Raw genomic sequence first — 14,637 nt, forward strand, 5'->3', positions numbered from 1 at the left:
CTTTTAGAAAGTAAATTATTTGCATTTCCTTCAAACACTTGCAGGAGTTCTCTTGAGTAAGCAACTGACTGAAGAAATCACTTTTACTACTTTCATTCAAAGGATTGTGAATATTGCACATAATTTCTGCCTTTTATGTAACATCTTTACTTGATGACATCCTAAAGTTCTACCATCATCCAGGTCTAGTTTCTCGGGTTGTTGAGCCTTTTCGTGTCCCTGGATCTGAGACGGTGGCTCTAAAACAACAGACTCTAAACCTCCTTTCTTCTAAAAATGCAGCATTTTAGCTTTCTGTCAAAACACTACACATATTTTTTTAGAAAGCTTTACTTTAATACATAAATCTATTGTACATGATCAGCTTTAGCTCTTCATAACAGTCAATATGGCTACCTCTCTCTGGATAGGCGCTAATTACATAAAGTGACCGAGCGAACGCATGAAAATGTTTACATTCTTTCATCTGAATATTTGATCTGCTAAACATTCTAAGAAAAAATCACAACTTATGAGTTTTTTTAACATACATAATGCATGGTTACAGTCATAACTCCAACATAACATGCATTCCAAACCAGATCAGAAAAAAATGACTCCTTTTTTATGGAAGTAAACATTGAAAACTACTTCCTCTTTTCTTTATAAATAAGTTGTATGCCAATCTTTACCATTTGTGGCACCAACAAATACATCACATAATGTTGATTAAGAAAGACCAAGTGATGTTTGTACACCAATAATACATTCATCTCCTCCTGTGGTTGCGTGCTGTAAATCATGACATAGAAGAATCCTGTGATACGTAACAAACCGGCACCTCGGTGTCTCCTAGATAAACGCGGTGGAAGAAACAGACCGGCCATCTCCGACAGAGGATCCCACACATCGTTTTTACCGCAAACTTGTTTTTGTTTGTCATTCTTCCAGGAGTTTGGAACAAATGTCCTTTCTGTGGTTTTCTCACAACATTTTACATATTTCTCTTTAGTGGTGATTAAATTAAAATGACCACATTGAGAGAAATATAGATACATAGTCTTTAGTTACGTTAGAGAAACATATACTTCCATTTGTTTAGTTGATTTTTTGGTGTGATTACTGACATGTTTCTATTTCACTACAAAGCAACATTAGTTTTTTTCTCCATTGCTGTGTTTCTATTAGGAAGATTTCTTTTGATTTCATTCTTTTTAGGAACATCAGCCAGGTGTTTGGCCTGCAAATGTTCCAATTTAGCAGATTTATCTCATCACTTGAGTCCAGAGTTTCTCTTCAAATTAATTCACCAAACCATCTGAAAAACACTGAACTTCACATTTTCTAAACTGTACTTTATGAGAAAACATAAAAAATTACAAACTTTACATTGACGGCCAACAGTTATCTTTCTTCCTTGCTAATAATTAAAGGAGCATTTGGAGTGTAAAGATACAAAAAGACATAAAATCTGAACATGAGCAAACCGTTTCAAATTGAAACAGAGACAAATAAACACTGAAAGGCAACAGAAAACATTGGCATATTTATACTGGCCATTTCATAATCCTGCTCTAAATCAATTTTGCTTTTACTTTAAAGACATTTATTTACAATAAACTCGGCTGTAAAGTGAAGAGAAGGTGTCACAAAAAGAGCGACGCCTCAGCATTAAAGATACTTCAATGAATGAACTATTGGAGCTAATCTGACCAAACGCTGCACGGCAGCCAGACGGGTTTCTGTTGACAGATTATTACTACTAAATACATAGTAGTATATTTCATCTTCTTTTCTCTACGGATGCGTTTTCATCAAACAGAGCATCTTGAAGAAGTAATTTCTACTAATGATGTACTTCAGGCGTCTTATTCCTTTGTTTTCATGCATCATTTGGCAAGTTGAGAAACTGGCTCCAGAAATATTGATACCAGATTCGGTTCTGATAGAAAACATATCGAGTGTCGATGAAAAGTTAGTTTTCTACCTCGGTAAGAATTTGGTGCTGTGTGCAACGTCTTGCTTGATTATTTATTTTAAATTCTATTTATAATTACTCATCGTACTTTCTGCACCGTTTCTAATATTTGTCCACATGTTTAACTGAGACAGTCCACTTGTTGTTTTCATCAGTCTGACTTCATTCTTTCTTAAACTACTGGAGCTACTGGTGTATTTCAATGAGCTGCACTGGTGCAGAGTTATTGAACTTACATCACAATATTTATGGCTGTGTTAAAAAATTTGTTTTTATTGATTTCAAGCAGCAAATACTAAACCTCAGATCGGTGCATCGCAAGAAGAAACTGTCTAAATTGGTCGTCGTTTCTACGTTAAAAATATCAATATGATATTCATGTGTGTGTGTTATGAATTTCTCCTTTTGAACTGAATTGTTCACACTTTTCTCAGAAACACCTGTACGTCCGCATCACATTTCATTGGATTCTGGAATGCTCCGCTCCGTTCTCGGGTCCTGGGAGTGGCTCGGTTCGGCTCGCTGTGCAGACTGTGGAAACGTTGGTTCCGTAAACTGGGAGCCAGAAGATTTACCGGGAGGTAAAAAAAGAAAAACATTTCCAACTCACCCGTCCGGCTGATTCCAGCAGAGCCGCCGCCTCGGCCCGGCCCGTCTGCTGGACCAGCTTGTAGAAGGCGCCGTCTTGGTTCTGCAGCAGAGCAAAGGGTCGGTCTAATTCCTGGATGATGCCACCGTCAAGAACCTTCAGGTACAATAAAAGTAAAAGTTATTTGTAAAGCTGATTTCAGCAAAATGAAAATTCAAAGTGATTGATATGAGAAAATAAAACTAATAAACAACTGAAACTTTACATTTAGTCGCCATCGTCAAGAAAAGAAACATCAAGTATGTCGGTCAATGTGCCTCTGCAACAAGAACCGCTGAAGGAAACGACATGAAAACCTCCAAAGATGAAATGAAAACAACTTCCTTCTTCACTAAATGTCACATCAGATTTCATCAATTGGAGATTCACTCCTTTGTTTAGGTTGTATTTACCCAGAATACCCTGCGCTATAGTCCACTTCCTGCTTTTGGAGTGGTGTCTGGTCCACTTGGCAAATGATTTCTAACTGCACCAGAATTCACTTCAACCAAACTGAAAATGACCTCCATAGGAAAACCACAGTTGGATTACACCTTCCCAGATGAACTCCAGCTGGATTCAAGAGGACCAAACGGCCCAGGTGAAACGAAAGAGAGAGAGAGAGAGAGAGATCTACCAATCAGAAGTCTCACCAGGATCCGGTCGCTGTCTATGATGGTGTTGAGGCGGTGAGCGATGGTGAGAACGGTACATTCCCTGAACTTGTCCCGGATGGTTTTCTGAATCAGCTCGTCTGTCCTGCAACAACAAAGATGATCTGATCGGGCCTCCGTGTGTGTGTGTGTGTGTGTTTCTCTCCGTGGCGTACCGGGGGTCCACGTTGGCCGTGGCCTCGTCGATGATGAGGATGCGGTTCTTCCTCAGGACGGCCCTGGCCAAACACACCAGCTGCCTCTGACCCACGCTGAAGTTGGAGCCGGACTCGGCCAGAACCGTCTCCAGCTTTCCCGGCAGATCCTCGGCTACGGACTTCAGCTGGACCTGAGGGAGACGGGAACGTCGCCGACGGTCGTGATGTGACGCAGTTACTAAAGAAGACGTGGTGAACACTCACCTCCTCCAGAGCTTTCCACAGCTCCTCGTCAGAGTGCCGGCCGAAGGGATCCAGGTTCTTCCTCAGCGTGTCGGTAAACAACACCGGGTCCTTCAGATCGGAGGGAAAACAAAGACAACAGAACCGTTAATGATCCTCTCTAGTTCTGTGCTGCAAGGCTGAACTAACTGATGCACTGATGTGCAACACAATATCTACTGTAAATCACCCTAAAATTACTCATTTCTTTGTGTCACTATTTGGCACTTTATTTAGTTTTCGATTTACTCAGAGGGAAGAGCTCACAATAATGTCCTAAAGTAAGAGCAGCACAGGTTCAACATATTTGACTCAAGTTACTGTAAAAAATAGACATCCAATAAATTATTTCACAGTAAAATTGTTTTTTGGTACAAACTCTACTCAAGTACTGAGTAGCTGATCAAATGATCAATCATTTAATAATTAAAAATTACATCATCAGAGAAACCGAAATTTAAAGTTACATGTAGATTTTAAGGAAAACCAGCCCAATTTTTTGTGGGAGTAACAACAAATAACTACGTCAGGCAAAGTCATTCTTAGAAAAATCAGTTTCTTACAATTTAAATCTGATGAAGCTTTAAGAAAAACTAACTGTGTGCGTCTGTGTTTGGTGAATATTTGGTTAAAAGATGTTTAAGGATTGAAAATCCTGATATTTTTATTAAATTGCTCAAGTAAAATTAAAAAGTATTGCTTGTAATTGTAAATGTCACTGTTTGTTTGGTTGAGTTTTTTGGTTAACGTTGTGTTTTTCTGTGTACTTCCTCCCTGTTTAAACCTGAATGTTGTCCAGTTCCACTAAAGTCAAAGAAAATGGCGACAAAGAAAAACAGCAACACTGATTTTAAAAAGTTACATTTTAAGTAGCTTAAAGCAGCATTGACAACAATAATTTCCAGAGCAGACTGTAGATAACTCTTGGTGGTAAATCTTTGACCGGCTGAACACACAGCGTGTGTGTTTAGGTCCTGAAGAACCTGGTCCAAAGTCCAACACCAAGCTGCTCCCAGTCAAACTGGTCTCTTTCCCTTCACTACCGGGTTTAAACTGGTTATTGTTTTTCTAACATAATCGCTGGATGAGGTCCGTTTCCAATCACCTGAGGAATGATGGACATCTTCTGGCGCAGGTCGTGGAGGCCAAGGTCAGAGGTCAAAACGCCGTCGATGTAGATTTTCCCCCGAGGTTCTGCCAGGCGGAACAGAGCCGAGATCAGAGAGCTTTTCCCGGCTCCGGTTCTTCCGACGATCCCTAACTGAAACAACATCATTTGGAGAAAGAAACTGGGATTATAGGTTGGATGTAAAATCTATGTGAACTGGAACAAAGATTCTTTATACAAATACAAACATAAAGTGCTGGATATGTCTGTATTTTTTCTGAATGGCTGAGAGGTAACAAAAAAAACTATCAACTATTAACTATGAACGATTACAATAAATCGTCTGATATGAAACGTTTGTGTCGTGAAAAGTTCTTCTGCCCTATTTGTCACTTCGATAAAGAAGAATGAGGCAGTTTCTGGTAAACAACAAAACCTTTTCACTCGGTTTAATTGTAGCGCTGATGCCTTTGAGGACCAGAGGACCGTCTGCGGTGTAGGAGAAGCTGACTGTGTCAAAGGTCACGCCGCCTTCGCTCGGCCAATCGGGAGGAGGACGCTTCTCCGTTTCCCACGGTGCTTCGCTCTCCAGCTCCGTGTACTCCACCGCTCGCTCCACCGACGTCATCTGGAAATATGACAAACGTTTTTAAATCAGTGTCAAAGAATAAAGAACCTGATGAGATATAAAACATCCTGTTTTTAGAAAGCGCATCTTATAGGACCGCCGCTCCATCCGTGACTTTTATTTGGTGAATGTCGGATTAAAAGAAGAAATAAATGTTTATGCAGGTTTTCCAGATTCACAGTTACAGATTTTGATGAATAAAAACAAGTTTGTAGCAAAACAGAAAAACAAAACCTGCACTGACGCAGAGATCATAAAAATGTGATATTTTTAGGAAATATCACACAAACTTCACAGAGAATCTCCAGGAAAAGTTGCCGTCACTCCTCTTTAAACATGTGATAAATACAAAACAAGATCCCTTGGAAAAGTTTTCAAATTGTTTCCCATCACAGTCTAATTGTGAAAAGGATGAAAACCTTGATCCCAGGGTGACGCGTAGCAGCGTCAGCGTCGTGCTCCAGGAATATTTAGAAAAGATTATTCAGGTTTTCTGTTTCCTTTGGAAAACTGAGTCAAATCTAAAACAAAATAAATTCTTCAAGATGAGCGACACGATCTCCCGACATCCGATAAAATATGCTGATGGTTGTCGTTTCAATTTGAGAGAATCTGGAAAAGCTTAAGAGACTTGGATTTGTTTTGCGTGTCCCACATTTAAAAAAGATTTCTGATCCGGTGTCGCGGCCGGAGCGCAGAGGCTCAGTTGCTCCATCCTGAGAGGCTGGAGAGAAACAAGTCTGCAGGTTTAAATACTGGGATGCAAACAGAAAAGGTTCACAATTTACTTTGCTGTGAGATTCTGCAGCAGAAGCTCTTAGGATATTTCATTTTGACTTGATGAACAGCAGTTTGCATCTTAACATTACGTACCATGTTCTCCACCTCTGCACTTTGTCTCACGCTCCACTGAAAGTTTCCCACCAGGGTCACAACGTAGGTCAGAACCAGTCCCACCTGCCCGGCCTCCAGACCTGTGAACAATGACAATTTTCTATTCTCATTGAGTTGTGAAACTCTTACGAATATTTCTTAAAGTATATTTTTTCCAAAACAGTTACTAAAGTAAATGTAACAAACTGTGGATATGCTTAAGGTTCCAAGCTTTTATTTGGAAGGGAAAACTTCTAGTTTAAGTGTTAAAGGGCAGCTTAGCGACAAAAGACAGGAGACAGGTTTGAACGGAGCTCAACGATTCTAAGGAACTGAATCCTGAGAATCGGTTCCTCAGATTCAGGTGAGAACCGGTTTGCGATTCCCGTCCTAAACCTCACCGTTTCTGAACAGGATGCAGCCAAACGCCGTGAAAGTGATGAATATGGAAGAAATGCTGTCGAGCCGCAAAGCGAACCATCTGGAAGTCATCAGGAACAGAAACCAGGCCTCTGAAACGCAGAAAATTTACAATAAAATCAGATTCACTGACACACGGCAGCAGGTTTATGGGGAAGGCGCCAAGGACCTGAGTGCAGGTCCTGGTAGGAGTCAAAGGTCATCCTCAGCCTCTCCTCGGCTCCGAACGCTCGGATCGTCCACAGACCCTGAAGAGATGACGACAGGTGGGAGAAGACGGGACTGCGAGCTGCAGACATTAAATTAATACCAACACAACTTGTCAATCTTTTACTGTTTTATTGGGATTTGTTCCGGTCGGCGGACGCACTCGTTGACTCGAGTCGCTTGACGTCCCGAGACGTGTGCAGGTAGTAGCGCCTCAAGTAAAGGAAGAAGAGGAGCAGAGGGACGACGGGGATGAGGATGAGAGGGATGACTGAGGCGGCCACCGCCACAACGCCGACGTTCTGCAGAAACAGCTGGGAGAAAAAAAAGAAACCAGACGGTGATGAGAACCGTGGAGGTTTTAAAAAACAAATACGTTTAACTAGATTTCACAATTTACCTCCACAATCCTGACTGACTCGTTGACATTTAACTCATTTTGAATAATTTCCTGTGACTCTTACAATATCTTATCTATAAAGTAAAGATTTAAATCTCTATTAACTTCATATAAATATATAATTTAAATACATATTATGAATAAAAAAAATTTCTTCTGGCTTCCCCTACTAGTTTTTTAATTGATTCTTTTGTTTTTATTGATTATTGTAGTACAATAGTTAAGAATAGTTAGTTGCATGACTTTTTGCAAGAAACTTAAATTTGAGGTTTTCATCATAATTTCTCATTTAGGAGAAACAGATGATAAAATATATAGTTTTTTCTGTTTTAATGTTTTTGTGAAACATTTTAGTGGAAAGTTAAAAATGTTTCCTTCTAGACTGGTTTTCTAAAAAAAGAAAATCCATGACTAAGATTAAAAATACGACATTAATGAAAGTTTTTTGACGTATTCATTAAGTTTTTCACCTGGTAAAAATCCACAAAGGTTATTGGCAGCATGGAGTCCATTTGGCCAATGTCTTTAGAAAACCTGTTGAGAATTCTTCCTAAAGCAAAAGAAAACAAAACACAATGTTTTATCCATGCAGAGTGAATATGTCTGTGAAACAACATTACACAACAAAATTATTAAATATTACCTAATATTTTTGTCTAGCTTTTATCTTATTACAGTTTAAATAAGAGAAAATTACCTTACAAGTGAATATTAAGGAATTATTGACTTAATTTAAGTCAATACTTCCTTAATAATGATGGGAAAACATTTCACTGACAGGAATAATTAAATAACCTGCCAGTAGAACTATAACTTTTTATCAAAAAAAAAAAGCTACTATATTTTCCTGAAAAGTTACTTTGTCTTATTTCAAGTGTAGTAAGTTATTTGCACTAAAACTAGAGATAAATACTTGGTAATGTTTGTTGTTTTTGCAGTGGGAAGGCTCACCGATGGGGTTGATGTCAAAGAAGTGAACGTAAGTGCGAAGGACGGCGTTGAACATGTTGTTGTGAAGATTCTGGGCCGATTTCACCAAACCGTGGAAGATGAGTAAACTCCGGACAAACCCAAAGACCACGGCGGCCGCGGTGAGACCTGCGGCGAGCTGAGCGTGAGTCTGATGCCGTGGTTACACGCGCAGACGGTGAGGCTCACCTGAGTAGACGCCGAGGTAAAAGGCGAGGTGAAACTCGGCGTCTGCGGGCGTGGCGTTGACGCTGTTTCTGATGCCGACGACGGGAGCCGAGCTGTTGAAGACGTCGGCTCTCGCCCTGGGAGACACGCGGAACGGAAAGATCAGAAACACGCCGCGCAGCGGCTCGCGGCACAAACATTACGGTGACGCTCACCAGTAAACCAGCCACCAGTCCTGCAGGATGTAAGCAACCTGTGGAACATCAACAAGTTCATCAGGAAATTATTACAATTATGTTACTGTCATTCTATCTATTATTCTTGGTGCGTGTTTTATTAAGTATTAAAAATAAATTAAAAGATGAAAATGATTAATTAAATTCCTTCTTTAAATGAGCAAAGGATCCATCTGCTGCTAAATTAATACATCAAACGTCAACATGTGAAAAGCTCGACCCATTCTGCTTCACTTATCGATACGCTGTACGGATGATCTAGTGATTGTTTTCTGGATTAACCCATTAGTTATTAAATGCAAAAAGTGTAGAAGATGATTAGGGCGACTGAAAAATAAAAAATTGTAATGTTTTTCCTCATAATTAATTTATTACCCTGATAATTTTGACTTTTTTCCTCCTTTCCCAATTTTCTCCTCATAATTCAGAATATTTCCCTCAGATTTCCTCATAATTATTACTTTTGTGCCCTAATAATTCAGACTTTTTCCTGATCATTTTGAATTTTTTCCTTAATTCTATATTTTTTCCTCAGCTTTCGACATTTTTCTCAGAATTCAGATTTTTTTTCACATAAATCTGATTTTGATCTCATAATTCTGCATTTAAAGTAAGAATCCTGAGGAAAAAGTGTGACTTATTTATTTTTAGTGACCCTAATCCTTTTCTGTAAAAAAGATGGAGATTTTATTTATTTTATTACACATAATTTGATCCAGGTGAAGCTAAAACTATGTCACTTGAGTTCTGGGTAAAAGATATTTACAGATAAACCTTTTTATTTTTATGTGAAATACAAAATGTTTTGTCTTAATCACAGCTCTGACTGTGTTGCTCTTTCGGTGAATTTATCTTTCTGGAGTCTGTACTCTCCAGTTAATGATTAACCAATTACTACATTTGTTGACAATTATTCCAATAATTGATTTATCGTTCCAGTCTTACTTGTCTTGTTCACAAATTAACCGTATTTTGCCACATGACTAATTTATTCCTCAAGTCTTCACTCCAAATCTCCAGGTTTCCTCCATGTTTTATGTCAAAACTCCAAGCTTACATATCCATAATTAGAACCATAAAATCTAAACAGTGAATTTTTCACCAATACTATAGTTCAACAGGAATCAAGTTTAGCATCGCTATGACAACACAAACCTCTGCTACGACACTGATGACAACAATAAGCAGCAGAACCAGCGAGTTGCAGCCGGCAGTGAAGTACTTGAGGTAAATGTGGCTGTTGACGTTTCCTTCTGCTCGACTCTCCTCCGCGAGCGAAGGAGCCGCTTCCGCCTGCACGACGACGCACAACACTTTCAAAATGCAACCATGAATTAGAACTGAAGGAAGTTCACTCTTCTACACATGAATACAAGTAATAACAAAATTGTTCAAGGGAAATAAGATATATTTTCATTTCTAGTTCTTGGATGCCCCGCCCATTGATGTCGCCCTGGGTAAGTGCCCATATCAAAAACTGTGACTGTATTCATCTTTTTAATAAAACGTTTTATTGTCTCAAACCAAACATGTCTGAAGATTCTCTGTTTTCCAGGAATGTTTAAAGGAAGTTATTTTGTTTCGGTGATAAAACACAGGAAAGCTGGAAAATGTTCACCTTTTGTTGCTTTCTGCTGTCATCTATCGCTGTCGTTCATCGCTGTTACCTAGGTAACCCACCGAGGCTTTTAGGTCAAAGATTAATCTGTGTTATGTCATATTAACGCTGATTAATCACATGCGTTAAAGTGTCGATAATCCAAAGTTACATGAAAAACATTTTTCCCTTATACAATCATCAAACTGTCATTTTTTTAAATAGACCCACAGGAGGTTGGTCAGAGTAGCTGGTGTCCGCTGGCAGGAGGCTGCTGTGGGAGCTGTGGGAGGAGTTGGTCCACTGACTGTGCAGAGACAGTTTATCAGAGTCCTGCTCCTCGTCTTTCCTCAGCAGTGAAACCACGTCCAGGCCGGAGCGCTGCAGCTCCTCGTAGCTCCCCTGGCCCGTGATGCGACCCTGCAGGGAAGGAAGCCGACACAACCGGCTCGTTTCATTTTTACCCTTGAATCGTTTCCATCCAGATGTTTCGCGCTTTCTTTTGAAACCGGTGCTACGCGCCACAGCGAAGGGAAAAGAAACAGTTGAAGAACAACTCAAAACCACTTCTTTTCTCCCGCTCTCTGTGTCGGCTGTGCTACACAAAGACTCGTTGCCATAGCAACTGAAACAGCGACACCAAAAAACACTGAAATATTTCCCACACAAACAACAAAACATTCAGTCTGTTACAGTTTCATGTTTATAGGCTTTATGTTTAATGTGTGATTATTAATAAGCAGCTAATCTGGCACAGTGGTGCTCCACTGATGATCTGTCACAGTTGGCGTTTAGGTCGCCTTTTTTATTTTGTGATTAAACCACAACAACCAATTTCACATAAAATCTACATGCTAAGGGTGACAAAGTCAAGCCAGCATAAATAAACTACTTCTCACTCCCTCCCTATTTTTTTTTCTTACTTAAAACTTTTTCCTGACCTTGTCATCTAGTTTTCATAGCGTTCACAATTAGTAGCAAAGCTCTGCGTCCCTTTTTCCTTTTATATGTTTATACATTTACGATTTAGGGTGTTATGTTGACAACGTAACGGCTAAAACCAATGCTAGTGATCGTTAGCGAGCAACTTTTTGCCCTCCAGCAGGAAGTTGGGTGCATGACGTCACACTGAAACGGATCTATACAAAAAGAGAGCCGTGGTTTCACCATTCTTACCTCCCTGAGGACCAGAATCTTGTCTGCGGCCTTCAGATACTGCAGCTGGTGCGTTACCAGGACACGACATTTGTTTTGCAGCAGCCCGCAGATGCACCTGCCCGTCGACAGCCAACCGATTAACAGCGATTTAGAGAAATGAACCAAGGTGTATTTATTTCACCCTGAAGGGGCGAAGGAGCGTGGCAGCCAGAAACAAACACAGACAAGTCATAATCCGGCCCTCCGGCATTTCCTGTTACTCTGCTGCAACAAGTCAACATAAAAAAAGCTAAAATTCGGCTATAAAACCACAAAAAATGCTTTTTAATACAGAAAAATCAAACATCTAGGAATTATTTGCTAACAGCTGTCAACTACTGTTCATTTTGAATTTTAATAACCTATTTCTTACAGAAGAAAATTGGAGTTTCTTCTAAAAACATTTATGATTGATGAAGAAAAGAGAAAGTTTCACTCACTGTTCAAAAAGATGCTTTCCAACTTCTGTATCTACGGCACTTAAAGGGTCGTCCAGCAGGTAGATGTCTGCGTCCTGATACACGGCCCTGAAACAAACGTTTTGCTTTAATTACTCCATCATGTCAGCTTACATTTAGTGCAAATATATAAAAATATCAACAAATATTTGAATCAGAAGGATTTAAAGAGAAAGTATCCATGAAATGTCCAGTCTTCCTATTAGGAAATGAGGCAATTTGTGGTTTCTGTGTGAAACTAAATGCAACATAAAAAATGTCTCGTCTGATATGGTTTCTTTTTCTTTATGAAGCTTGATGATGTCAGCGACTGTCTCCACACCTGGCCAGGTTAAGCCGAGCTTTCTGTCCTCCGCTCAGAGTGGCTCCTCTGTCCCCGATCAGAGTCAGATCTCCGTCAGGAAAAAGTTCCAGATCCTTAAAAGCAACAAGATTTAAAAAAATAAAAAGGTTTGAGCTGTAAGACGGCCAACAATCTGTATTACAGTTCTGTTCAGATAGAAATAGCCGTCTAGAGAAGCTACTTGTTGACTAACAAAAGAATTCCAAGAATAATCAATACATTCTTACATACTTCACATCTATGGTATTGTTCAAATAAACCCTGTTACTCTCATGCAAACATGTGAACACGTCTCACCTTCTTCAGAGCGCAGGCGCGCAGGACTTTCTCGTACTTCTTCGGGTTCAGCTCTCTCCCAAACAGGATGTTGCTGCGCACGGTTCCGGGGAAAACCCAGGGCTGCTGCGAGGCGTAGGCCAGCTGACCTTTGACCGTCAGCGCGCCCGTGTCGCGCAAAAACAAAGCACTTTGTAGCTTATTAAAAAATGATGGCATTCATCATTTGATTGGGTCTAAATAAGATGTTTTGTGCAAACCAGAACATTCTAATTAAACCTCAGCTATCGAAGTATGCTGATTCTTTGATACAAATTCACATTTTGAGGCAGGTGCAATATTAAGGGATTCAAAGGTTTTCAAGACCTGCTTAAGGGATTGTTTTAAAAGATCGCGTTCCTGGGTCCGAACTTGTGGTATTTGTTGAAATTCTAGTGCCAAGGTTGCCAGTTGCTTGGATGGCACACTGGATAAAGACTGTGCTTTGGTCCTGATGATTCCTAGTTCAAGACCTGCATGGTGTTAAATTTTCACAAGGAAAACTGACTATGTGGTATTTGTAGAAGTTCGAGCGTGAAGGTTGCCAGTTGCCTGGATGGCACACTGGATGAAGACTGTGCTTTGGTCCGATGATTCTTAGTTCAAGACCTGCATGGCGTTAAATTTTCACAAGGAAAACTGACTATGTGGTATTTGTAGAAGTTCGAGCGTGAAGGTTGCCAGTTGCTTGGATGGCACACTGGATAAAGACTGTGCTTTGGTCCCGATGGTTCTTAGTTCAAGAACTGCATGTTTTTAAAATTTCACAAGGAAAACTGACTATGTGGTATTTGTAGAAGTTCGAGCGTGAAGGTTGCCAGTTGCTTGGATGGCACACTGGATAAAGACTGTGCTTTGGTCCCGATGGTTCTTAGTTCAAGACCTGCATGGTTTTAAAATTTCACAAGGAAAACTGACTATGTGGTATTTGTAGAAGTTCGAGCGTCAAGGTTGCCAGTTGCTTGGATGGCACACTGGATAAAGATTGAGCTTTGGTCCCGATGGTTCTTAGTTCAAGACCTGCATGGTTTTAAAATTTCACAAGGAAAACTGACTATGGGGGGGACGGACACTCTTCTTGTGCCCCCCTCCTCCCCCCCCCCCACTCTTCTTGTCCCCCCCCCTACACTTCTAGTAGTGTCCCCCCCTACGGGGGGGACACTACTAGAAGAGTGTCCCCCTCCCCCCCGTAGGGGGGGAGGGGGACACTCTTCTTGTGGGGGAGGGGAGGGTGGACACTCTCCTTGTCCCCCCCCCTTACTCTTCTTGTCCCCCCCTTCTCTTCTCCCCTCTCCCCCCCCCCTTCTCCTCCTCCTCTCCTCCTCTCCTCCCCCTCCCCCTCCCCCCCCTCCCTACTCTCTTGTCTCCTCCCCCTTCTCCTCCTCTCCCCCCCATTACTCTTCTTGTCTCCTCCCCTTCTCCTCCTCTCCCCCCCCTCCCCCCCTTCTCTTCCCCCCCCCCTCTCCCTTCTCCCCTCTCTCTCCTCTCCCCCCCCTTACCCTTCCTGTCCCCCCCCTTCTCCTCCTCTCCTCCCCCCCCCTCTTCTCTTGTCTCCCCCCCTTCTCCTGTCCCCCCCCCCCCCCCTTACCCCACCCCCTACTCTTCGTCTCCCCCCCTTCTCCTCTCTCCTCCCCCCCCCCCCCCCCCCCCCCCCCCCTTACCCCCCCCCTGATTGGAGGGGGGGAATTACCTGTTCATCCTAACAATATTTTGCAGCAAAACCATGCCTTAAGCAGGTCTTGAACTAAGAATCATCGGGACCAAAGCACAGTCTTTATCCAGTGTGCCATCCAAGCAACTGGCAACCTTGACGCTCGAACTTCTACAAATACCACATAGTCAGTTTTCCTTGTGAAATTTTAAAACCATGCTGGTCTTGAACTAAGAACCATCGGGACCAAAGCACAGTCTTTATCCAGTGTGCCATCCAAGCAACTGGCAACCTTGACGCTCGAACTTCTACAAATACCACATAGTTAGTTTTCCTTGTGAAATTTTAAAACCATGCTGGTCTTGAACTAAGAACCATCGGGACCAAAG

The 14,637-nt window shown here is 41.2% G+C and overlaps 1 protein-coding gene across 1 annotated transcript; it reads right to left on the reverse strand.

The window, feature by feature from the left end:
• Positions 1-315: 315 nt before the first annotated feature.
• On the reverse strand, positions 316-12,777 carry LOC116716315 (multidrug resistance-associated protein 4-like). Its single transcript, XM_032557236.1, has 21 exons — positions 12,580-12,777; positions 12,262-12,356; positions 11,922-12,008; positions 11,461-11,557; positions 10,516-10,704; positions 9,843-9,980; positions 8,667-8,704; positions 8,473-8,588; positions 8,266-8,412; positions 7,785-7,864; positions 7,078-7,228; positions 6,877-6,996; positions 6,689-6,799; positions 6,288-6,388; positions 5,223-5,414; positions 4,784-4,939; positions 3,661-3,750; positions 3,415-3,587; positions 3,239-3,344; positions 2,568-2,702; positions 316-2,488 (listed from the first exon to the last, which is right to left on the reverse strand). The coding sequence occupies exons 1-21, from the start codon at positions 12,775-12,777 to the stop codon at positions 2,411-2,413; spliced, it is 2,598 nt and encodes an 865-aa protein (XP_032413127.1). The 3' UTR covers positions 316-2,410.
• Positions 12,778-14,637: the final 1,860 nt, after the last annotated feature.

This window comes from Xiphophorus hellerii, chromosome 24, assembly GCF_003331165.1.
Source record: "Xiphophorus hellerii strain 12219 chromosome 24, Xiphophorus_hellerii-4.1, whole genome shotgun sequence".
NCBI classification, from domain to species: domain Eukaryota; kingdom Metazoa; phylum Chordata; class Actinopteri; order Cyprinodontiformes; family Poeciliidae; genus Xiphophorus; species Xiphophorus hellerii.